Source organism: Centrocercus urophasianus, unplaced genomic scaffold (assembly GCF_019232065.1).
Source record: "Centrocercus urophasianus isolate 14NV4802_14NV808 unplaced genomic scaffold, USGS_Curo_1.0 seq_9, whole genome shotgun sequence".
NCBI lineage: Eukaryota > Metazoa > Chordata > Aves > Galliformes > Phasianidae > Centrocercus > Centrocercus urophasianus.
This window is the reverse complement of record NW_024885532.1, coordinates 11,665,954-11,693,650: the sequence shown is the minus strand read 5'-3', so window position 1 is coordinate 11,693,650 and position 27,697 is coordinate 11,665,954. Positions and strand designations below refer to the sequence as shown.

Below are 27,697 nucleotides of genomic sequence, written 5' to 3'. Positions count from 1 at the left end.
TAGTATTTCCAGGAGTTTTAGGTGATTTTTGTAAAAGTCCTGCAACAGAAACGTATGGGAGGAAATAGGACAACACTATTGGTGATTTTTTAATAAAACTGGCACCATTTTGGTGAATATGAACAGAATCATCAGAAAATAACAAATCCGTATCTATTCTGTGCAGGATGTGATTTTCAAAAAAATACACAGATAACCCAACTTGAGTTGCGGTGTTCTCAAAACTAACATAGCATTAGAAGTATAACTACCTTACTTCTTCAAATCCTAATAAAACAATTCCTATGCCTCAGAGGAATAATCTCTTTTAAAATAATCAACATTTTTGGAAGCTCACTGCACACTGTGCCTTGATCACTTGAAAAGAAAACCACCATCTTTAGTCTTCCTCTTTTTGTTCTTTATGCAGATTTTGGGCCCCTAGCCCACAGATGACCCCAAGGAAGTAAGTACACTTCTTGGCTGAACAGTTTATCAACAGCTTGAAGTGACAGGAATAGTGATTCAATCCTGCATTTCAGCATATCAGATGTAGGCCACATTCCTCAGTCTGCAGAACCAGGGAGGAAAAAGCTCCCTGTCGCATTTGCCCTTTCATAGAGATGGAAATATTATTAGAAAGGACATAAACAGACTAATTAAATCACAGCAGTATGGCTGAGATGACAGCTGGTACAGCGTGTGACTGAGCCGATCCATATCTGTGAGCAGGAGGCACTTCACTTCCAATCCATTCGCTATTAGGTGCTCTCAGGCTTGCTGTGCAGACATTAAATAATAACATATCATTTCCAAGGCTAAAATGATTCAAAGAAATAAAAAAGGATTCTAACCAAGAAACCTTTTGTGGTGTAACAGCAAAAAAAAGAGGGGGGGAGGGGATGAAAAATAATCATTTACCATGCAGTTCTGTTTTTGAGATAAAGATGTAATAATGCCATTACCTTTCATCAGCAGGATCCTTGAAAATCAACACTCTTTGCTTATCATGCTGTGAAATACAAATAGAGCTAAAGGCATGGTCCACAAGGCACTGCTGCAGCTATATTAACTAACAGATCTGCCCTTTGTGAAAGAAACCGTATCCGTTTCATTAGTGCAGACTCTAATTCAAAACTGTTGAAAATGAACTGCACATACTGTTTTAATAACAACATTCCTAGTCGTTATCAAACTAGTAATTCTCTCAGCACTGAATAAATGTAAGGTTCTGTGTTTCGATTATGACCTGCTGTTAAAGAAAACCATATTAAAATCCTTTCTGTCCCCTCCCGTCTAGTCCACCAAGTATTCCTATTGTCTCCAACTTCATTGTCAAAAATCACAGAGACTTTTCAAGGTATTATCAGCTGTATATTATATTACTCAGCTTTCTTCTTTGAGCATGTACACAATTAAGATACATAACCGGTCAGATGTGCAACAACAGAAAGTCACTGTGCTGCACTTCGCAAGTGTTGAATCCAGATGTTTTTCCTTTCCTAATGGAAAAAGACAATGCTATCCCGTACACAAATGGCTGGGTTCAATGAAATGAATAAACTGCTTCCGCAACATAAGAGACTGTAGGAGGTTGTGAAAAGCTGGATTTACAAGAGCTCACGATGCTCCTTCCTTGGCTTGAACAGAAAAGCCCTACAGGTCTTAAAAGAACGCACCTTGATGTAAAAACGTGTCCAGGCTAGTCCCATGTCTGCATTTTAAAAATAATAAAAAACTAACCTGCCATATAAAAATATGAAATATGAAATATGAAATAAAAGGTAGAAAAAAAAGAGCTGGTTTTCTACAGAAGTACATATTCCTGTTGTTCTATTATATATATCTAGTATTTGAGTTTTAGACAGGAACAGTACTGGTAGTCAAGAACCAGGCTATAAACAACAAATAAGATGCCCATTCTGCCAGTCTTAACCTGTGCAGGCTCAGTGCTTTAGCTGAATTGTCACATAATTAGCTTAGAGAAGTAGGAAGAAATTCTAACATCTAGCATAAACTGCCTGCCTTTCTACAAGCCTGTACCATTCCCTTGTTTGCATATCTTCCCCCACCTTCTGTACATATTCATTTATTTAATATAAAAGATCCTCCTGTTTTACATTCTAGATTTTACAGCAATGTGACTGTAAAAGCTTCAGTTATCTGCTTTATCATATAGATATGCTAATGGATTTCCTGACTGTAAAAACTTGAAGCTGTGAGACATGGAGGCAAACTCTGAGGCAAGGGCTCTGTAACCATATGTAGACACAGCTGACACCATTGACTGGAAAAGGTTTGTAAGATGGAGGTTTTAATAACAGTTGCAGTCTGTAACTTTCTACATACTTCTTACTGTAGATGCCTGACTTAGACACTGTGGTTGCCTTTCCCAATTACCGGAAGAAACCCTGAAAAACTCAATGTTCCATTAAAAACAGACACCACAGTAGGTGTTTCAGCATAGATAGATATTGCATGTGTGCAAAATACAGCTTTTGTCTCTAGAAAGGAGACTTTGTATGTACTTTTCTCCAGGATATCTTGATTAAGCAAAACTCTGCAGGATTTATCTTTATTGAGTTATCTTTAAGCCTCAAACGAGGTATTACCTACTTCATGTCATTCTGGCACACTAGAGTAAGAAAGGAAACACATTTTTAATTCCTCACATACTGTTACAAACATTAAAGAAGCTTTTGTTGGTCCTTTGTGCTAAGTCTGAATTAAAACAATAACTATATATTTATTCTATGTCTATCTCTCTATACAGAGAAGATTTTTGCTGCATAATGTAGCATGTTTACAAGTCCATAACACAGGAAAGACAGAGTATCATTAGCTACTCAGCAAAATACAGTGTGTATTACGCTTAGATTTCTAAATATAGCACTTACAAAGTATCATGTTTATTAACTGACAATATCAAATAATGATGAAACAAAACTGAATGAATGCGTAACAATTTCATTATTTTCACACCAGGCCCTAACAAAAATAAAATGGCTCGAGCAATAAAACATGTATATTGAAAAAAAATTCAATTGAAAATTAGATTATCCAACTATTTATCCAACTACAATTATCTTGCATGGAACAGGAAATAAAGTAAATGTGATTCAGCAATATAAATAGATTTTTTTTTATTAATCTTACAGACAAGATACAATTAATCACTTAGATGATCCTCATACAACTGCAGAGCAGACTCAAAACACAAATGTCATGTACTAAACTTCAGTGGATTTAGAAGCCTGCTCTCCCAGTACATCTTGCACTGGTAAAAGCACTCTTTTTAGAATTGATGCACAATCAGAACAAACCTGAAAGTATGTTTATTTTCTGGGTGAACACCATCTCACTTTGTCCCAGTCTCCGTTTCATCACTTCTGTGCCAGTGTCTCGGGAAAGATGTGTTAACTCATTCAAATCTTTTTCCAAAAGAACTTAATCATCTGCACCACGAGATTCAGTTATTCTTAACATAACTGCACCTTCGTAGTTATAAAACTAAGTAAGCACTTTTAAGGTGCAATTTATCTGACCTATGTTTGCCATCCACTTTTGGATTAGATGGATCATAATTTTTATTTCCTTCTGTTGAATCTAAGGGGAGTCTAAAATGACTAACTCAGATACAAACGTATGCATTCTTTTAAATGAATCCTGTAGTGAGAATTTAATATAGATGAAGTTCTCACCACCATAGCACAACTGACTGTCCAACAGGACAGATTGAATCTGTGCTAGTAATTCCCTTAATTTACTAACTGGTGTTCAGATCATAACATCCAATCCGTTGCCTTGTTTAGAAAATTTAACAATCACAGTTAAAGGGTAGGGAAGCAGATCCTGCAAAATTATGAACTCCGCTGCCAGATTAGCATTACATTTAGCCATGAAATTCAAGACTCTTTCCAACTCCTATGAAGAGAAGCAAAATTCTTAAAGTTTAGTGACCTGGCTACACCTAAGTGATCTGATTCTGGTGTTCTGTACATTCCCAAAAGAAAGCTTTATGAAAGTATTCCTTTAGCTTCAAATGCCATGTCTTCAGTGTACCACATTTGTCCTTAAGGCTGTATAATTATGCCTTTCTTATCACCTCGACAACACTTTTCATGCATAGATCTCAAAATTTACAAAAGTAGATACCTGTCCCTGACAAGCATTTGTCTTCTGTCCTATGTTGTCAAAATTACAAGTACAGTTTTGTCTTTTAAAGAATTATGTCAAACACTAAGCACTGCAATACTGCAAAAATATTTTCAACCTGAATTTGCTGTTTATCGTATTTTTACTTTTGTAAGAGTAGTTTTAGAAAAATGGACACGTTCATCCACCTAGTGGATGTGAACACAGATTCAGCTCACATTAAGAGAAAATCATACATTAATAATTGTACGAAAGTAGAAAAAAAGTAAAATTAGCGTTCTGTTAAATAAAAGAAAAATTCTTACATATGAGTGATACTGTCATTGAACTGGAGAGAGTTTTAGAACAAGCTTGCTCTGGCTTTTTCACCCTATGATTTGGAATCTGCTCACAGTACTGCCAGCTTAACCAAAAAGGATTAACTCTCATATCCAACTGAGAACACAGATAATTCTCAGTAATTGGTAAAAAATGAAGATGAATGGGACTGAGAGATAAGGAGCAATTAGCTCATCAGCAGTTACAGCTGTGCACTCAATCCGGATCCATCTCTTGAGTCTCGGCCCCTTTTAAAGAACCCAGGCAGAATAAGCACAGGACACCCCCTCCCCAAAAATTGCTGTACCTGCCCATCATTTCTCTCTCTTCCATTTTATTTCTGCGCTATACAAAGACACCTGTCATAGCATTCTGTGTAAATTACTACCTCTCCCAGGACCTGTATCTACAGCCAATCTTCTTTTTACACTTAAAAAAAAAAAAAAAAAAAAAAAAAAGGAAAAGGGAAAGGAAAAAAAATGGAAACCAAATGACTACTGTAGACACTCTTAAGTTCCCTGTCAATCGTTTCATTATAGCAGCATCATCTGTTTGAAAATATAAGCAATTCCCTCATCTAATTATAGGGAGGATTTGAGGTTCATTAACATTGCCAAGGCAGAGAATCAGATGTGCAACTGCAGAGCTGTGCTCAGTGGCCTGCATTCTCTGTTTCCTTTTATTTGCTTTTTCAAGGTCTCCAAGACTTTTTCCTGAAACCATAAAAGTAATTCTTTCCTTCAAAATAGACATGTGTGTTTAGAAAAAGGAAATGACTGCATGTTGTACTGTTCTATTATTGGGCAAGGTCACTGGAGAAAAAAATAATTTAACTTAAATCATTTTATCTCTGATTCTGGATTAAAAAAAAAAAAAACAAAACAAAAAACAAGCAAGTAATCATCATTACTTATGAACAACACATCTCAGGAAATCTTGACGCGTCTCATAATTTTAAATATTACACGGCAAGGCGGGTGAACAGGAAACCTAACAAGAAAACCTCTTAAATTTCAGCACATTTGGTGGTTGTTTATGGATTAACATGCTAGCCAAGTGTAAAATCTTGCTTTGCATTTCCTAACTGTGTTTAGAAACTGAGAACACCAAAGTCTTCACAATTGCTTCACTTCCTTGAAGAAATAATAGCTTTTTTTTTTTTTTTTTTTTTGTATGAATGTAATTTAAACAATGACATTTTCTTAGGACATCTGTTTTGTGATCACATTTTGAATAGATATGAACTCATTTCCTACTAAGCAAGTAATTTACTATTGTTGATAGTTGTTTACGAGTTTTATGAGTCAGATTTTAGCAAGTGGCAAAGGCCTTTACAAATCCTTGGAGTATTCCCTAAACAGTACGCACAGTATATTCATTATATAAAATGTCTGGGAAGTATAGACTGTTCTTCACTTCCTACCATGTTGCAGAATGCAAAGCCTAGCTCACAGAAAGAGCTTTAAACACATTTACATTTAAAGGCTTCTATCTTTTGTGGCTGCAGGTTAATAAAGTACAATTGCAGGGCAGTAAGTACTTAAGCAGCAAGGAAATAATTGAGGAGCTCTACCTATCGTTAACTTTGGAGTATGAGATGGTAAATATGCGACTGATCCTAATAATATTGGAAGATGTTAATATGACAAAGAGCAGAACCTCTTAAATGAAATTTAAAGTTTGACCTTGTCACTCTCTTTGTTTTAACTCTGAAATTAAAACCAAAACCACAACACAATCTTAGAAACAATGCATTTTGTTTGATGCCATACGGAATTCATTTTTTAAACAAGAAAACATTAATTTATCTATCCTGCCTATTGTATGTAGAATTGCCACTAAAGAGAACCCAGGACATTTTTCCTCCTTATCTGCAATGTAGCTCATATCAGCCAAGCTGTCACAAGACAGTACTTGATATAAACAAGAGATTGCAAAGACATCGCAGTAATCAATATTAGGATGGCTACAGTATGGAAGCCCCAACCACTGCATATCATTTGTCTCAGCATCTATTTCTATGACCAAATGAAGCATTAATTCAAATCATAAATCTATGGTGATTTAAATCTGGGAATGAGCACCTGCCTGCTTTAATGATTTATTTTGTACATTTCAGTAAGCAGGAGATTTGTCCATATGAACTGACAGGTCACCTTCAGATGCCAGTAGCAGACTGTTTATCACCATGCAGACTAGCATCTCATCTTAGCAAGTAAATATTAAACTAAAAGAATCCAATTGATTGTGGATGGGGGAGAAAGGCGTTGCAGCCATATATTTTACTCAGTGTGTTAATACCTCACTCTGATTCCTCTGTAATTTTTTTTTTTCTATCCTTTCTTTTCCCTTCTGAAATGGTAATTCTGGTGGGAGGATGCAAGCTCAAGGTTACCATGCAAAACTGAGAGATATAAAATAATTACTTGTTAGTATCATTGGTTTCCTTTAACTCCCTTCACTCACTAACCTTTTGGCCACTGCTTCAAAAGATCAAGTTAATAAATTTGTGTAGTGTTCTGTGTAATTATACAATGTTCATTTACAAAAATGACTTCTGTAAGTCACATTAAGCATCTGATTAAAACCAAAAAGCAAGACAATTCAGAAGTAAACAAATCTGTGATAAACCTGGCAATTTGACTCCAGAGCCCATATTTTATTTTTCCTCTTTTACATATATGACGAAAGTCCAAAAATGATTGCATGTTCAATCCATGCAATTAACATACCATAGTGCCTGTTACATGTGGGATAAATTGTAAATTTAGCTTTTAGAATGTTTTTTTGTTTGTTTGTTTCTAGTTTGGTCTGGTGCATAACATCATTTAAAACATAAACAAATAACTGATTACTTTCTTCTGTTTTGCTCCTTTCTCCTGTCAATGTTCAGAAGTTTCAAATTTATTCTTATTAAGTCATAATTTAAATTGTTAATGATATATTGATTTGATAATATTTAATTGAAAAACCATAAACATCTGAAAAAAAAGTGAAGAAAAAAAAAAAACAATCCACTCACATGTATACCCCTAACATGCAACACTTCTGAAATACGAGTTCCTGTCAAGATAATACAATATGCTGATTTTCAGTAATGCAAATGTCAAATAGAGACTTAATGAACCTAATAACATTCTGGCATCATTATTACCAATCATCACTTTTCTGATTCCATAGGCATAACTGACCCTGGACACTAGACAGGATCCACTATGCAGGAAAAAATAAATACAAATCATTTTTGAGAAAATCTCTGTAGGAAGAGTATACTTCAAAACTCTACGCACAAGCAAGCAGGCTATATTTCCAGATGCACTGCTCATGGAATAGAGACAACTGAATGCTATTCAATGTATTCAGAAGACCTATTTTATTTTTTCAGAACAAAATGAACTAAATTCTTCATTATGTTAAATAGGGAAATTAAGTGAAGTTAACAAGTAAGTTAAGGGGCTGAAAAGGAATTCTGACAATGACAATAATGTTACTTCACTTACTTTGTCCTACTAAAATAGCTTGAATACATTTTAAATAGGCAGTATGTGCAAGAGCAGATCAACTATATAAATCAGGTCTCAAACAATGATTTTAAGATGGGTTCTTAATTATTTTTATTCAGATGGAATTCAGCTATTCCTTCTACAAATCTCACAACTTCATGCAGCTTACACGTTCATTATTTGCAGACTTCCCTATTTCCATAAATAGGCAACTGGTTTATCGCTAGTACTGCCAAGCAAAGCAACAGTTCTCTAACTCAAAATTTGAGCATTTTTTTTTGCACTGAAATTCAAATCTAAACTAGCTTCGAGTTCAGGCTCTTTCCCTTGAATTTTGCATTTACACTTTTCACTCCTCATTATTTTCCTGTTCCTTCAGCATCTCAGGGTCTACCTGGCCCTTTCATTTTATTTGTTTATATCCACACCCCTTCCAGATTTTAAAGACACCCGCCTGATCTTCAACGTTTCCACACTGTCCTCTTCTTTTCGAGAGGATAACTTTCCCAGTAATATTATACTGATTGCATGTGTTAATAACCAAGTAGTATCACAATCATTTAAGATCGTTTTATCACAGAAGCATTTTAGAAGATTTCTATAAAGGAAAACAAAAATCTGGTTTTCACTTCATGCGATCTTGCATGCATATTGTTGATAATTAAAATAGCATTCCTTGGTGAACTGATTCTTTGTACTGCCACATTACTTCTTAATAACAGCCTACTAATGCTACTGAATTGTACAGAATTACAGTTCATGAATATATTTACTTATATTGAGAGAAGTACATAACTAATTAAGACTCATTTCAGTTGTACTTAAGAGATGTAATATGAAAAGCTAACCAGAATTTAACAAAAGAGCAAAAAAAACCAAAAAACAAAAAACAAACAAACAAACAAAAAAACCCTAGAACTCCTTTTTTCAGCCATTTTATTCCAACATACACCAATCTTGCCTCCAGTCTCCTGAACGTACCTCTCTGTCATTGAATTTCTGTTGCTGAGTTAATACTGTCTCAACATGATAAAAGGAACCAATACAATGAAATGGCATAACAAAACCTTTTACAGCAGACACACACAGATGATTAAAGATTTAATCAAAAACAACAAAAAGTTACCCTAGCTTTGAAGTATGCGTTAGCAAAACAAATCGTCCAAACAAATGAATAAAGTATACTGAAACAATTCTTTCTGAGAAAGAACATGAGTTGCTGATGGCTGCTTAAGAAATGGAAAACCCTGTTAACTACATTTTAAGAATGTTTTTATTAAAATAAAATATGATAGGAACTGCAGAGCATGGCAATAATTTATTGTGTATGTATGTTTTCCTTTTGTCACAGGGCACATGAAAGTATGAAATATTTTCCTTTCAGGCTTGTGTTCTGAATTACCTAAAGTCGATACCCAGCACACTGAGCAGGAGACATTGTTAAATTTCATTTTGACACCATCATCTGTCACCCCACCTGTACTTTGACAAATGAACTCTAAGCAATCAAACCACTTTCCTTCATGGAAAATATTAACTGAAGTCTGCAAAAGTAACCTGTAAAGGAAAGAATGTTTTTGTAATAGTAACAATGCTGAACATGGGTGTAAAGGTCATACACAAAACAAAACAAAACAAAAAAAAAGGAAAACTAATATGCAACACTTTACACCAAATCAAAGTTTTCAGAAGGAGGGCCAAGAGGATCACCATTTTAATAAAATTCTTGAGTGTTATGTATAAATAATAATGCTGTATCTGAGACTTACCAACACTTGAATTCAGATCTCCATTTTCAGAGTCTGCTCCATGCTGGTTATTATTTGCATGGTAGTTGGACATAGCTTCCAATTTAATTTTTTTCACTTTCATTGCTTCTGCTATGGCAGCATTGGTGGCAGCTGCTGCTGCTGCAGCTGCTGCTGTCAAGCCTGCAAAGAAGTATGAATAACATTTAATACACATTATTCTATGATTCATCATTATTGTAGGGATTAAGACCGCTACTTTTCCTTCACGCTGCCTATACAGCAAACAGAGAATACTGCAGTGTTCACCATTCCACTCGTTTCATTTGAAGGTTATCAATTTTTTTCAAATCAAATGCTACACATCCTATTTAGATAGTTACTTCTAAACATACTGCATCCACCTGAATCTTTACTCGGTGTTCAGAAACTGCAGTTAGAACACAGTCAAAACTAATTGTATCTATAAATATATGCTCTCAGAAATGAAATTTAACTTGTCTAAATGGTCTAAAAATGTCTGATTAAGAACAGGTGAACACCCACTAAACCACACCTAGAAAAAAACCTTTTAAATTTGTTTTAAATTGTTTTTAAATTTGTTTTTTTTAAAAAAAAAAAAGTGTTTTTTTTTTACCATGTTAAATAGAAAGAAAAGAAAAAGAAAACACAAGTCTATAATTCATATTTATGAATAACAGATGAAAAAATATAGACATTTATTTCCTATTTCCCACATAACATCTAGAGATGTGGGCCCTCATAAGAAGCATTTTTAGAAGAAGGGTTAGTTAAGCAGAACCTTGAGGTAACTACAAGGTTTGTAGAACCTTGGTAGAACTTTGCTTTCCAAAAACTTCAAGGCATTATGTCATTTATCAACAAGAATGCAATCTCTTAAACCTATTTAATCCCTAACCTAAAGCCATCATCAGGTACTTCAAGTGCTTTTCCTACCAAACCACATTTCTTCCATCCATCCATACACAAAAATGTTTTCCAAAAACGAGAAAAGTCTTCTCTGTCTAGAGCAATTAACAGAAAATTTCCAGTAATGCCTTCAAAACTAAAAACAAGCTACAGTTTTTATGCAATGTTTTAATTTTTTTGCTTTCTTCCTTGAGGCAGAATAATTTGTCTGCTGTCTCCAGTCAGTGCTTCTTCTCTCTCCCATCGCTTTGCCCAAGCCTAGGTGATGATGGAGAGTAGTCAGTGTCAAAACTTCAAAAGAGCTATGCAGGAAAAGATCTCCACTTTCTGCTTATCCTGCATGATTAAGCAAGGAAGTAGAGATGAAAATTAAGGAAAATTAAATGCAAGACATTAAAGAGGAGGCACTCCACCATGTAAGTGTTATGCAGTAAAGCTACCAACATATACCCTCAACCTGTGATGTCACATGAGTATGAGACCCTGAGACATTTGGAACCAAGATTCTTGCCCTGACAGGAGAGACAGCTTCAAAAATCTCACATTAATTAGTTCAAAGGAGTCTGCTTCTCTGTTTTTCAGCTAGCCTAGGAGGTGTGAAGTGTGTTGCATATCTCAAGAGAAATTAATTCCATTACTTAATACTGGGCCTAGACTTCTGCTCAGCATAGGAAGAGTGCACTTTAGACGGAAGGACCCAATAAGCAAATAATCCCAAGTTGATGAGGTAAATATTTCTATTATTATTGCCACCCAGATCCTCCTGTTGTCTCTTTTGCCTTCTTAAATGAATAATAAGTTCACTATTGCCAGCTAGCAGTGGGGAGAGAAAGAAGGCCACTCAATGGGGAGAAAGCAGAAGGTGAACAGACCTTGAGAGAATCTCCACCATCATGGAGAAAACACGGTGGCATGAACAGTACCTTTTAATATATGATGTCTTAACTCAAGGTCGCTTTCCCTAATTTCTCTGCATGGCTGCATAAGCATTAGCAAACAACTCCAGTCTCATAAACAGACTTCCAACACCTTCAAGTGCAATAAGAATTACCAAGTATGTGATAATTACATTCTGCACCGGCAGATCAATATTATTTAGAAAACTGCTATTTCAGGGAGAAGTACTAAAGTAAAACAAAAAATCAAAAATAATAATTAAAAAAAATCAGAACGTGGATAAACTTCATTTTATTTTAGTTTCTGCTTCCATTACATAATGTGTGTGTTCTGATCTTTAAGAAGATATTGACAATGACATGGATTACTTCCAATGATATTTTTATCTCAGAGGAAGGATATGAAGTTATACATTATACAGATTTGGTTACAGTCCCTAAATTAGGCCACCAAGAAAGGGATAGTGCACCTCTGAACCTGGGTTTGCATCCTGTGTTCATTAAACAATACAATATCCTATGCTTCCTTTTTTTCTATATACACCACTCACAAGCTAAAACTAGCATATTTAAAGAACAAACCTGTAGAGAAATATCCAAATACCAATATATAACACCAATAATTACAACAGTAGGCCTCAAACTTTTGGTTATGACTGCACTCTAAGACCAGTTGTTAAGAAATTCCATGTATTAGTATAAGCACCATATTAAACAGATAATCCATTGGACTTGTGAGCTTATCTGGAAGAATAGTTTTTCACTGAGAAATATTATTTTTCCCACTGCAGAACTGCTAAAATTCACTCTCTCCTTTGCTATAAAATTTGCAAAAATGTATGCATTTTATCCTTTTCTCTGAAGTAGGCTGTAGTGTTTCTCTGTAGAGGAAACCATAGCCTTTGGATACGGACTAGGAAAATAAAACACAGCTTAGATCTGTAATACTTTTTTCAAAACAGTGGTTGCAAAAATAAATGATAATTTTAAAAAAGTAGAAACTAAATTTTGAATTTTATTCCGACTCTCATACACTTGCGTAAGTAATTGAAATGATTGCTTTGCCACACAGCAATTAATTTAAACTGTAAGAATCTGAAATGTCTCTTTTATACAAGCACAAGTGGGGGTGGGAAAGGGATTGAGTATGGAATAATCCAAAGAAATGTAGCTTAATCATGGCAATTCTACCTTACAGCAGTTTTGCCTTACTGATAATTTTTTGCTCTCATTCCACTGCCATAATACAGCAAAGCGAATGGCAAGAAAGGTCCAAACCAGTCACCAGAGCCCCTGGCATTACAACATTACAATCAAAGGTGCACTGTACAATGAAACAGAGCAAAAATTTCTTGCTAGCACATTGCCCTACCTGTTTCACCAAAAGAGGCCATAATATATAACACAAATACAAGAGATTAATAAGATGCTATGTAAAATCTGTATTTGTCTGTATGTATATTTTAAAATTATAAACTTTAAAGTTCACATGTGCTTGGGTAAATACTTGCAATTATTTCTTAAACTGGTTGTTTGAAAAAGCCCTTTGACCTAAACATTAATTAGTATCACTTCTCTCTTACAGCAAGTAGCCACAGAACTTCCAAGGTGTATGTTTTTCATTACAGAAATTTTATCATCAATACAAGATAAGTCATCTATAAAGGCAACTGAAATGGAAGACAGAATAAGAATCACACTGAACAGCCACTTAGATACTTTTTATTCTTTACAAAAATTTATCTGGACAGTTAAAAGGTGTCCAGGCCAAAATATTCAATGGATTAAAGTCAGTGCTGGCTGTCATTAATATTCTGAAATTGATAAGTTGTTTATGTCTGGCATTCTTCCTGCTGATTATGCAGTGAGACAGGCAGCTTTATAAATATCTCATCACTCCATAGACACACAACTTTCATCGACAGTGCTCATGCACAGCTATTAGCAATATGAATCTAACCATTACAAGAGGAAAGAAAATCGAACATGTGGCATTAATACGCAGTCCTGGTTCCTAACCATCTGATAGGCAGATGGTGTAAAGCGGATTCTCCAGCTGAAATGAAGGGGCACATCATTTAAAACCTTGTTTGCATTCTAACTGATATCAGTGCCATATTGATATACATGATACATCATGGCAGTATTTGAACAATCCAGTTTGTTTCAGTCATAAATGTTTACAGCCTTGTTTTTTATCTTTAAAAGCATGTTCTGAAGAGCATATTTTTAATTTATGAAACCTATTGTTTACTTCTGTTGAACCAGAAGATTAGCAAAGAGCAAGAATATTAAATTACCACAACCACAGCAGTATAACTAAGATGGATGAATAAAGTATGTTTTTTTCAATAAAAGATGTTAGTAAAGGAATTAAAAAATTAGCCTAGGCATTTTATGCATTAAATACACTTATTCATTTAAACCTTACAGCTTTTTTCCCATGTGACACACTTAGAACTTTAATGCTTTACAAAGCTATTCATTTAAATCTCTTACTGCATGCAATTAATCTTGTCCAACAATTTAATTCAAAATGCAAAACATCAGAAAGTAAAGTTCAATTCAACATCATGGTTCTGAAGTAATCTCAGTACTGCTGACAGTTCCTATAGACTCATCAGCAAAAGACTGCTCAAGGTGTCTTGTAGGAACCGCATGAATTTGAATTACAACTCAATTGAAAGCTCTCCAAGCCTTAGTAGGAACTCAAGAACAAGAAGCAGAACACCAAAAGTGTGAATGATCCTTTTCTACAAAGACCTTCCTCTTCTGTCACTAGATTACTTTGGCCTGTTGGGTGTGTTTGTTAATTATGTTAATAAAGTTGCAGCCTGCTGCCTCTGCCAAATATAATCATAAGCATTTCCTGCCAAGTTCTGGTTTAATTTACACCCATGCAAATCTAGTGACGACAGAATTTTCTGGGTGAGAATGAGACCAGAAGTATGCCCAGTATGCATGGTCTATAACGCTGAAAAATGAGTGAATGGAACACAATGACAAAACACATTACATCTTCAGAATAAAAAAAATGTAGTGTTTTAAAAGCAAAATGCCCAAGAAAGCTGTCATATATAATGGCAGATTTTCAAAAAGTGTACAAAGTACTATTGGAGACACACAATTTCCAGCAAATACTATTCCCGGCCTTTAGAGACTGCTTTTAAAACTTACAGTTTTTATGGGATGATGATTTTACACCACATCCTATTTGTGGAAGAAAAATATAAAATAAAGCATGAGCATACTTCTCAGGATCAAATATGTCTCAACATTCCTTTGAATGCTTGAATGTTTGAATTTTATCCCTAAACCTGGTCTGCAGATAAACTACAAAAATATTTCAGTAACTGATTTAACTTTTAACTTTCTTCGTATTATTTCTAATAGTAATTGCCATTCCTAATAATCATTCCTAGTAATTATTAACTTCCTCAATATAAGTTCTTTTTTCCTCTACATATACCACATTTATACATGCTTATGGGTACATAAAGAAATCCAATAATAAATGTACGTATTTTCACAACCTCTTTCTTTAGGACATTTATACTATTTTCATGATTCCTCATCTTTTCATCATACAACAGATAGAAAATCAAAAAAATGACAGTCAGCAATGTGTTACATTTAATTTAATTTATTTGCTGGAAAGTTCATTCAACATAAACATTTAATTCACTGCATGAGAGGAGATCCAAACTGCATCTAAATTCTCAAAGAAATCCTTTCATTATTCTGCATTAATGTTCAATCTTTCTTCTTACAGTTTATTTCAGTGTCACAGACATGAAAATAATTTATGTATTTTCTTGACTTAATTCCAGATTTCGTACTGAAGTTCTTGCAAAATCAAAAATCTTACTGTAATCTGAAACACTCTTTTTGAGAAATAAATGCAGTGTTACTCCCAAAGACTTGACACTGATCACTGCAGATTGTTGCAATGGTTTCATGGATTTCTGCGGTTCATATGTAGGTTTCTGGTAGCTTACTACACTGCCACCAAGTTATTTCAAACAAAATAGGATCCAACCTCAGTCTCTGATCTAATGGGTGTTTTATAGTGTGATACATAAAACAAGAATGGGAAAGCAATCTTCAGGAGAACAAAGATCTGATTACATAGATTGTTGAATGGGGAACTTCACACTGTACTATAATGTTATGCTAAAATATACCACGTTTCATTAGTAGAGTCCTTTATGTATAAAGAACTGGTATCTAACAGTCATTCAGAAGATTTATTTTTCTTAATTCTCCTGGATTGATTCTATACAGCAATACTAGCATACCCCAGAATAGTCATTCTCTTTTATTTTGGGATAACAACAAAATCCTTGTCTGGCCTTTCTAGTTTTATCTTCCTGCTCAGCTTGATGGTTCAGCATAAGCTGCTCGTACAGATTATTTTTGAATATTCTTAAAATGCATATTAAAAAAAGAATCATGTAAATAAATAAAGGTGGAATAACTAATTGCACTTCCAGTATTTTTAAAGAAGAATTACTTAGAAAAATTCAACCACGTGATACAAGTGGTGAAACTAAAATGGTGAACTAAAATGAAGTTGCTAATCTTGCACAAACCAGTGTTTGTGAGTCTCAAACCATCTGTTGTTCATCAGAACTAATCAGACCTTTTTCCTGTAACTACTCCTAAATTGCAATATGATTTTCTTTTTCGTCTGGGTATTGCATTTAAAATAAACAAGCAAAAGAGCTAAATTTCCACAGCAACTTCCAAATCTAAAAAACTTTTTTACATATAATGTATCCCTGCAATGAATAAATTGCAGGAATAAAACACGGACCTAGAAAGAAGCAATGTCCTTTTGATCTGTTTTGCTGAAAGCAAAGAAAACAACACTGAGATTTTATTTCACAGAACTGCTGGCAGGTTCAGAAATGGTGAGGGAAAAAAAAAAAAAAAAAAAAAAAAAGCAGCAAATGCAATGATTTTATCACCAATAGCTACCATCTATGGGACTGATGGTTATATATCCCATGAAGATATTCTTTACTGTGAATTTATTTCTTTGTAATGAGGAGTAAAATGTATAATCTTGATGTGCATTTCAAATAATGTGACAAATCTGTGATTGTTTGATTGGTTCAATGCAATCATGGCAGAATAAACAATGCACTCTGCACAAATGCCTTGCTATATATTATATTTTTCAGCAACAGTTTAAAATACTACTGGAATGCAGACAGCTTCACAACAATACAATTAAGAGGGAACATTCTTTCTTTAAAAACAGCCATCTTTTCAAAAGCAATAGATTCTCAGTTCTCATTCAGCCTATTGCATTATTCATTTCATGTGCAACCTCACGCTGGACCATAAATTGTTACTTTATCTAATCAAAGGCGACTTAACTCCACAGAAGGTCAAAGGTTTAATTTTGTGAAGTATTATCTTACGCTATGAGTTTAACTGAAAAATAGAAGAAGAAAAACAGCCAAGAAACTGGTAATAAATGAACCTTTATTGCCTCAGGCATTGGCCTAGTTAATAAACTTTCATTGAAGGTTTCTTTCAACTGTTATGGACAATGAGGTAAAAAAAATCTTAAATTACAGCCATGTGTGACTTTTAAAGCAGGCATTCTTTTTTATCTCAACCTCCCTAGCTTAGGAAAAGACAAAGAGATTGTCTTCAATTTCTTAACCAAAAATGTATGCTTCTAAACAGATGAAAAAGTGCAGATCAAGCCTTTTTAAAAGCAGAGGTCAGCTTTGAACAGTATAAAAAATACTTTTACTTACGTGTCAAATCTTGATCCACAATCTCTTTAATGGAATAGTATGCAATCCAAAAACATAAAAAATGAGGTATGTGTGAAAGGAAAATATATATACTAACAATATATTATGCTAACAATGATGCCCAGATCCTAATAGACTTTCTGTTTCACATTTGCATTGCTGGAGTGTAATAATGGCTCTTGTTTAATAGAATGACTTATTATGGGAACAACTTCCCTGCACCTTTTGCAAACAGAAGTTCCTTTATTCTTTTTGTGTGTTTTATCTCATTTTCTCACAACTCTGTTCCCTCTGTTACAAGAAATTAAAAGGTTTAACAAAATGACAGTTACTGATAGTTATTGGTGTTCCATGAATTTCCCTGATTAGAATTCTTAAATTTGACTAACTGTGATGTCTTTTATTGACACATTCTTTGAGTCTTGTACAGAGAAACGCATTTCATTATAAGGTCAAAAATAGAATAAGAAAATCAGTAGAACTTAATAAAGCCTTGGTCTTCAGCCTAATTTATAACTAGATGGACACAATTAATTAATTGCAACACTGCTACAATTCAGAAATACCAAAAGGACATGTTCATGCCTGTAACAGCAGTAATGTAGCTAAGTACTCATAATCTTTCAACCAGCAGGAGCTTTTGTAGTTTTTTTTTTATAAACCTAATCCACAGCTTGACGCAGATCCTGGGGTAATGGCACACAGTTCTTTGATTAAACTAATATCCGAACAATGTCAAAGAAGCCCGATGGCCCAATGGAAGTCTCCCTACAACTTCAGAGCTCAACCTTGCAAGCAGAACTGCCGAATTCATTCCTACAGACTAACTGTTGTACAAACACCTGATCTTTTGCATGAAATATATCTTATTTTACTATTCACTATATCTTATTCACTATTTCTTGAAGATAGTTCAAAGAAAGTTTATACAGAATTATTTATTAACAACGTAAAAATATGCTACATGAATAAATACCCAAAGTTTAAATATTTTTGAAGCACATTTCTAACTCTATCTTGTCAAGCTTAGATTAAAATTAGCATATTCCACCTAGCCCCCCCCAAAACAATCAAAACGACCCTTTGTATTACAACATATATTGACAAATTTTGTAACATTCTTTTGACTGCTGTTTGTATCCATACTTGCAAGTATAAAAACCATTATAACGTCGGAAGTCAATATAGGAAAAGAATCCAGAAATCTACCAGTTATTTCAAGGCCTGTGTGTCAGTGTTTTAGTGCACAAAGTTAGATGAGAGAATTTTCATGTTTCAAAGAATTCACCTGCAAGGATCGGGGCAGTCCTATCTCCTCTACTACCTTCAACATCTGCACGGTGGCTATGGGGCTGTTTCTTTTTTTTTTCTTTTTTTTTCTTTCTTCCTTTTTTTTAAAGTTTTGTCAATCCATTATACATCATGCTGCGCCAGAGGCAAGGCATAGGGCTAAATGTACTATTACAGAACACTGATAGCAGACTATTGTACTGTGATGCAGAACTGTGATACTGTACAAAGTATCTGTGATAATGACTTACAGGGAATGTTGAGTTGTCCTGCTTTCAGATTAAAAGGCAGTAAATTCTTACAGACAGCCCTCTCTCACTTCCATGCTCTACTTGTTGCACCAGGTAACGGATCACAGATTCGCACCAATCTCTGGGGTGTGCAATCTTCTTTTTGCATCTTGAGTGCAGATCAAAACACTAGTCAAATCACAGACTTTGGACATTGGGAAGCACACATAACTGTTTTCATGCCATGACAGTGGGATGGTGCGCATGTATCTCCACAAAGTGAAACCATGGCCACGTTATGACTCTGTAGCAAACTATTACTCATTCTCTGACTCGTGGTGTGACATCTCTGAAAAGATTCATTTTATAACTCAGAATTATCTCATATTCAATAAGTAAACATTTGAGGACCCTGATGGTGTTAAAGGGGAAAATATGCTATTTATTATGCACACATAATCACTGTATTTGGTTAAAATACAGGAACAAACGTGCTAACTTTTGTACAGTATGTACTATATTGATGGAATTGATGCAATATTAAGAAAAACTGAAGCCATATAATTGATGTGCTCCCAAAAGGCATAATGTTTGAAATCAAGAGCTGAACAGCAAATTTTCTACCTCAGTATGGACTAATATTCAAGACTCAAGAAATACACAGCTTAACAAGATGTAAGTATGCAACTTAACAAGATCATCTCTGACCAAAGAAATCTTCATCATATCATGTGTGAATGAGAAATTAAGTTTATATCACTAGCTGTACTTTGTAAAATACAAAATTTTATGTTACCATGCTCTTCTTTAAATTGGTGGCGTTAATCAATAGTCAAAATATGATAAGAGTATTCCACATATTTCTCACTTTGCAGGTAGAACTAAATTGTGATTCACAGCAGTTAATTTAATTAATCTTTTCTTCAGGCATTAATGAACAGGCTGTCAACAGATTAGGGTTTTCCCCAAATCTATCTGTTACTGGAAATTTCTCCATCTTGTCAGGATTTGCAGAATAGAGGGATGGGATATGTGTTCTGTAATTTCTCATTACTCTAGGTTATGACCTTCTTATGGTTTCTAAATTCTATGTTTTACAATTCTCTCACACTGAGATTGGCAAAATGGACTGCAAACTTAGCACAAAGTGAGTAATAAAAATAATTGACAAAAATGTAATCAGTATCTAGATAATAACTCTTTTTTTTTTCTTTTTTCCCCAGCCACAAGCAATCTCACTTCAGCCAACAGTAAGATACAATATCAATATTTAACAATTAAAGTATCAGCACCCTGACAGAGAACATGTCTTTGTCTTCTTAAATAAAAACATACATAGTCTGCTCCTCTTAGCGATGTTTATTTGGGGGGGATTTTATAGACACTACTAGTTCTCAAAACTCTAATCAGAAAATTTTCTCTAAGGAACACCTGGAAAATAGGACATGAACATTATTATTACACTGTGTTAGAAATCTGACCGCGCACATTCTAATTATTTGATAGTGATGTTTATTTAAAATCACGTTGGAAATCACACAGATAGGTAAGATGGCAAGCATACTGTGTTGCTTGTAGTTTAGAGAATGTCTTACGACACAACTCAAAAGCCTTGGTAGCCACTTCCTATAGTGGCCTGAAGAACATATTAGCTATGAAATAACCAAGGGGACTACTGCAGTACACAACAGTAAAATTTTTGGGAGGTGTTGCTGACAACAGGGAGGCATAAGTTTAAGAGAAAATGAGGGAAAATGACTGAGTTTGTGATAATTCCCTATGATGAATTTTCAAGTTTCTTTACAACTGAATTCTTAATTGGCAGTTAAGCATGTTAAAAAACATGCTCAGTTTTGGGAGCAAAGGAATTACTTTTTTAAAGGGTAAAGACATATTGCTAAAATGAATTTTCTGATACGGCATGCACAAAACTAAGGAGATATATATTATTTTTTGGCCAGTGATCAGAGAAATGTCCACTTCTAGCATTCTTTCAGTTTATTCTGGTCTTTAATTGGGCATATTTATCATATGTTAAATTTCTTTGCCAAGCTTGAAAAGGAGTATTTGCTCTTAACTATCAAAATAGACTTTCAATGGTAATAACATGCTACAAAAGAGCCACATTTTATCTAGGCTGTATGCTAACCAGTGGGTGCTATGTAGAGAGGTTTCACATAATAAAAGCAGATGAATCAGCATGATTCTGTCCTTGCAGCAACAATATTTAATAAAGATGACATATTATCTATTGTAGACATTTATGTATGCAGCATGTAGTATCATGATCAAATCTGAAAAGTGTACATAAATTTTTCTTTGCTCTTTTCTCTCTTTGCTGTTGACACCTTGCCCTTCTCAACCATACAAAATACGTTTCAAAAGTGGCAATATAATACTGTCTCTATCACCAAGTTTTTGAAGGAAAATATTTACAAGTAGCTTTTTTCTGTTCTCATGTGTTTGTCATAAGAAAACTTGCACTTCAGGAAATCCTTAGTGATATTTAGTGCTATCTTATACTTTCTTTGGAAACTGTTACTTTTAAGTATAAATGATTGATATTCCTCATATGTAAGTGTATGGAATACAGAATGATTTCAGAGCACCAAAGACTGTCTCTTATGGTGATGATATACTGGGATACTGAATATTTTTACTGAATATATTTCCAGTTTAATATTTCCAGTCTCTTAAACAAGCTGTTTGTTTTATTGATTATATCAACATTTGTACTCCAAACTATCAGAAATATTAACTTTTTAATAGGACCAATTTTCATTTCTTTAATCCAGCTGTTGCATCAGCTCACCTCAGTATCTTACCCTTTTAACAAACAGCCAAAATAAAATTGAACTTCAGTTCAATGAAGGCTCCTACCTCTGTGCTCTCTCCCTCCAAATTGGTTCTCCATTAGCATTGAGTGTTTCACACAAGTGTTAACAGAAATAATAATAGCTGTAGAATGCCAATTGCTCAAAACACATCACCATTTATTTACTTTCTTTTTCACATTCTGTGCATTCTTATGAAAGACCCAGATGCAAAATTACGGAAGATATTTTTGCTAGCAGTAGGATTGGGCTTTTTGACAGATTTCATAAACAGTTATTTTGGCAGCTTTAGAGATGCCCCTAGGTCAGTTGTTTGGTTGGGCAGCTGATGGCTTGTCTGGTTCTCTTGACTGCCATTTTCTTATGATTTATCTTCAGTTAGTTGTAAATTAAATACAAGCAGATCATTGCCCCCACACCCACAAGACCTCAGCTTATCCATATAGACCAAGATTTCCTTCCAAATAAATCCTTATTGAGTATTAAGAGGAATCTGAAAGGTTACGCTGAAATAAAATACCTGAATAATATCTGAACTGGTTTTGAGGCAGCTCCCCTCTTTAAATAAAAATGTGGTTGTTCCAACTAAAGACAGAAGAAAAAATTAGAAGAAAAAAGACTCCTGAATTTTAATTCTGATTTTACCAGAAGGTATTGGATAGCTTACACAGGGTTTCCTAAAATAAATCAGCTAAGATTTGCACAAAGCTATAAAGGGAAAAGTGCCAAGCATATACTAATATTGTTATCAGCCCTGCTTCAAAACCTGTAAAGTCAAACTAAGTCCGCAAAATGTATATCAAACTTACCTAAGGGAGAACACAAGTTCAGAGTGAAGTACACACTGCACAAAGGAACACTGACAAAGAAACACTGCTTTCAAATTCACCATAAAACTGCACAATTTTTCAGCCCTGGAGATGCTGACAAAAATTCAAAAGTAAATGTTTTAGATTGTTATTAGTTTACCTGCCATTTTTTCCTTACAAAACAATCAATTTATAAGATACAAGATTTCTTAGTAACTTGGAATTCATTTCAAATCAAATTCAAGTTAATTAAAATTCTAAAGGTGAAATTTCTAGCAATTTTTTCTCACTGTATGATTATTTGTCAAAAAAATGACAGATGCTTAGAGGCTTATTAAAATAAATAAACCCTAAACTTCTGTTAGTACCAGAGCTAGTTAAATGCGGAATGTGTTCTTTCTAAGTCACCGACAATGCTATCAAGAGAGCATATAATGATTTGACCTTATCTTTGGATCATATTACAAAAAACAGGGCAATAAGAATTAAAAAAAAAAACATATAACTGCTGCTCTAAACGAATGCTTCCTACTTTATGATGTTGGCTGATGATGTCAGAGGTGGATGTTGGTGGTATACTAGTAGAGGTTGAACCATCCCACCAGTATTCTGACGCATCTTCTTGCCACATGACAGATGGCAGAAGAGGGGCAATCTGACAAAATGGTGCTTGACACAGAAGTGTGCATGAAGGAAAAGTGCTGTATTCCTCCATGCAGAAAAATTGTACCCACTGACATTCATCAACACTTGCTTCTGGAGACACTTGTTTCTGGAGACCAAACAGTGGATGCGAGCACAGTGAAGTAGTGAGTGGTACATTCCTGTGGTTGTGACCGTGACATGAAAGACAAGCAATGCTCTGAATGGTCATGTACAGTTCTCTCATTGTGAAATGAAGAGACTCTCAATCAGCTTATCCACACAAACCAATGGAATATGACCAAGGAACTGTGTAATGAGCTTCAGTGTGTTGGAAATGATGTTGGCAACATTAGAATATCAAAAGTTTGTGCCAGGTGGGTTCCACAAATGCCCGCAGAGGAACAGAAAGAATAACATATACGTCTGTCAGAATCCAATACAAGGCTGAAGATGCCAGCTTCCTGAATTACCAGTTACAAGATGAGGCATTACCACTACATGCTGGAGTTCAAGCAGCAGTCCATGGATTGGTGACACATGAATTCTCCATCAAAGAAAAAGTTCAAGACGCAGCCCTCAGTATGTACAGTTATGTGCACTGTGTTTGGGGATAGGAAAGAGATGATTCTGGAACCTGGACAAACCATCAACTCTGATTGCTACATCATGACTTAGTCAACTTCCAGAGTCAGGGTGTCAGAGGTGACAGCCTTTCTCCTGCAACATAATACCCATACTAGTTTGAAGACTGGAGTACCTTGCCAATCTTGGCTGACTAACCTACAACACTCACTGTATAGTCCAGATTTGGAGTCTTCTGACTTGCATCTGTTCAGGAAGGTGGACTATACAGGCAGCATTTTCCTAGCAGTGATGCCATCACAGCTGCCTGAAATAGTGAGTTACCTCAGGTGGTCCAGATGTTTACAAGCACAGCATGCAGGCTCTTGTTCATGACTGATAAAAAATGTATAGCTGATGGTGGTTGACTGCGTTAAAAAATTAGTGTTTTGTAGCTGAGAATTTGTTCTATCAAGCGATGCTATGCTCTTTGTAACTGTTGTAGCTTCCATGGAAATAAATAGGATGCACTACTTTCAGGGCTACTTGTGTACTTTTAATTTAATAGTACAAAAAAGACATCAGACATTTTAAAAATGTTCTGACAAGAGGAACAATGTGATTAAGATGTCCCTGCCTATAGCAGGAGTGTTGGAACTAGATGATCTTAAAGGCCATTCCAACCCAAACCATTTTATGATTCTATTATTCTATAATTATTGAACGAGTTGCCCAAACAAGTTGTGGGTGCCCCCTCCCTGGAGGAGTTCTAGTCAAGACTGGATGTGGCTTTGAACAACCTGGTCTACTGGGAGGTGTTAAGTAAGATTAACACTAGAAAAAAAATCTGTATCAAGAATAAGATGAAAAAATGTCCAATATCTAAACTGGTAAAAAGAGTGCATTTTTACCAATATTCAAACTTTATAGTTTTGAAGGAGGGTTTTAGGATATTTGAATTTTCTACTGATTTGCATTAAAAAAGAAGGATGTATGAAACCAATCAATTCTAGTAAGTGTGTAACTAGTGTATTTATATTTACTGACATGGAGGAATGCTTCTGTGTAGCTCTGCAAATTAATAGAAATACCATGAAAGAGACAGAGATGCTTGAATTTGTAGTTAGGAAGCTGCTGGCGTTGTGCATTACAGTGTAAGTGGGTCAGGACAAACACTTAACATTCAAATTTAAATATAATGTTGTGTAACACAAGAAGATCTATAGAGTCATAATGTCTGAATATATTAGGTATGATGATAATATTTCTATTGATTTCAGTCTGTTAAAATAATGAAACTAGATTACGCAAATCAATTCTTGGAATACAACACGAAAGCATGTATTATTTGCTTTGCACTTTCAAAACACCATTTTCAAGTGAGATTGACTGCAACTGTTTTAGACTGTAGCTAAAAACAAGCACTAATTTTCTCTAAGTGTGCCTAAAAAAAGTCCCATAGTATTTTTCCTGCTCTCTTACGGTTGTCAGGCTTAACAATCTTTAAACTACCTTACAAACAGCTTTCTAACATGATTAATTATTTAAGACTCTAGCTCTTACATCATTACATCTGCAGGAGAGGAGGCGTTTCGATAGCAAGATCTACCATTAAGGACAATTAGATAGTGGTCTGTTTCCTTTCACTCACAAGGTAAACTAAGAAAACACAGTAAAACAGTCAAGAACACAGTTTCTGGTAATGTCTTCATAGTTATATCTAAATAAATATTTCAAAGTATAACAAAAGCCAAGACATTGGTTTTTCAGGCTGTCAGGCACGGTATTTTTATTTCCAGAGAAATAAATATGCTCTTCTGTGTTTTCAGAATTATTTCTGCTTCAGATGGGAATCAGACTATAATCTAAAACATTTCAAAGATTAATTTTGTCCACTATCACTGTTCCAGTCATTAAAATACAACGTTTTTGAGAATGTATGTTACAAAATGAGTGGTGATCCAGGACATGGAGTGCAATCAAATCTGCAAAGCACAAAGCCTGTATTCAAAATGGAACTGTGAAGTAAAGACAAATTTGCACCGTGAATACAGTAAAAACTGTAAATCAGTTCTTTAAAAACAGAAGACAACAGTATGAGCCAAGAGCTGCAGGCATAACTTCCTAACTGGGTGTACAGAATGCTACAGATTTCCATACTGGCATAGCAAGTTAAAGACCTGCAATGGAGATTCACACTCCACTCTTGTTACCAGTAGGTAATTATGCAACAGTATTTCTAATGATGGAGTCCCAAAGCAATGCTTCTTCTCTTCCCAGTGGAAAATATCTTTTGAAGGAAAGAGTGGCTGTGGGATTCAATAGGAGGGAAAACACATACCATAAAATATAATTAAAAATTGTGGAGGCTGCCTATGACAAGAATAACCATAAAAAACAGATACAAACCAGCTGGCTGTTAACAACTCCTAAGTTATAAAAATCTTAAACCTGCTGTAAAGCACTCAATTCGATTTACATAACCACAGAGCTGACATTCCTTTTAGGCTTCTCTGCTGGGGCTTATTTTGACATGTTTTAAGGCAGCATAAAAAGCAACTGTGAAAAGAAGACATGCATCATCTTACATAAAAATTCATTCTAGTCTTAAGATTGGACTTACACACTTAATCCCAGTGACTTTATTGAAACTGGGAAGCATCTTCAATGGCCACTGGTAATTCAATTTTCTAACGCTATTCCTTTGGTGCTCCTATTTTTGATAATGTTGATACCGTGTATACACACACAAACAAAACTACACCTCAACAGAAGTTTAAGTTCAGTATTAGTGTACAAAGGATTAGCTCTAGCAGCTCTAGCACTGCACATTTAGCCATAGATTATGTTGCTCAAGACTGTGATCAGCCTTTGCTTAAAGAGAAAAGCATTTCTTAGGAATGTAATGATGCAGACAGCGTTTTACACAACTAACACAGCTTGCTGTAGGGAATTAAAATAAACAAAATAAAATAAAATCAATCTTACGTTGAGTGAAATTTTGATGTATAAGTGCTGGCAGCTTACATTGCCCAGAGCACAGAATGAGTTTTGCCATTTAATAATTTGCTTGATTCACTGTGCTGCCTCATGCAGGGCATTTTATGCCTGATTTATGTTTAATCGAGTCACCTGCTTAATGTTAAGAAGGGTCACAGTTAGATAGAAGGGTTATGACCATACAGAGCTTTCAACATCTCCCAGTTCAACATAAGAAATGGGTGTAAGTGTTAGAGGTCAACCTTTTTCTTTTATTTTTATTTAATGTTCTCTATGGAATATTGCATAAAACATTAATGTACCACAAAACCAATTTGATTCCCTTTTGAAACACAGAAGGTAAATATGGATTAGGAGATTCAGAACAATGGCAAAATAAAATAAAAGCAATGTGTAATATTAGAAGTGATCATCTATATGTGAATTTCTTCTGTGATTGTAAAGTACAGCCTTACACAAAAGTGATTGTAACTTTTCCTTTTAATAGACCTTTTAACAGATACACAATCCAATTAAATTTGATGACTATGAAGAAAAATAAAGATTATAAAAAACTTTCAGTATAATGTCAGGATTTATATTTCAGTGGAACATTCATTCTTCTAAAAGTGTAAAACTGTACATGAATATTACCAGCATCTTCCTTCTGATAATACTATGAAAAAATTAATTCATGGAATAAATAATATTAGATGTGGTCAACTATTACAGGTCGGAGAACTCAGACACATCTGGTATTTATAAATATTTCTGATTCTCTTACTATAACAGCATGCTGAAAATTAATGTGGACATAATGCATTTTGAGATTAAAGTCCTCCCATACAGCACTGAAAAATAACACAGTCATTGTGCGAAATAAGATATTTAAATACTTTTTTAAAGGCAGAAATACCACAACGAGCAACAGAAGATGGAATTCAGCACTTAACAGTTTGGATAACTTCATTTAGTCAATATTGATTTAAGTTTAGACATAGGAAGGAAGGAAGGAAGGAAGGAAGGAAGGAAGGAAGGAAGGAAGG

At 34.6% G+C, this 27,697-nt stretch overlaps 1 protein-coding gene across 1 annotated transcript in view; it reads right to left on the bottom strand.

The window, feature by feature from the left end:
- DACH1 (dachshund family transcription factor 1) overlaps positions 1 to 27,697 on the bottom strand; it is a 358,551-nt gene that overhangs the window by 158,970 nt on the left and 171,884 nt on the right. The window contains exon 3 of the mRNA XM_042839321.1: positions 9,725 to 9,886. Within this exon, the coding sequence (XP_042695255.1) occupies positions 9,725 to 9,886 (162 nt within the window). The remainder of the gene's footprint in view (positions 1 to 9,724; positions 9,887 to 27,697) is intronic.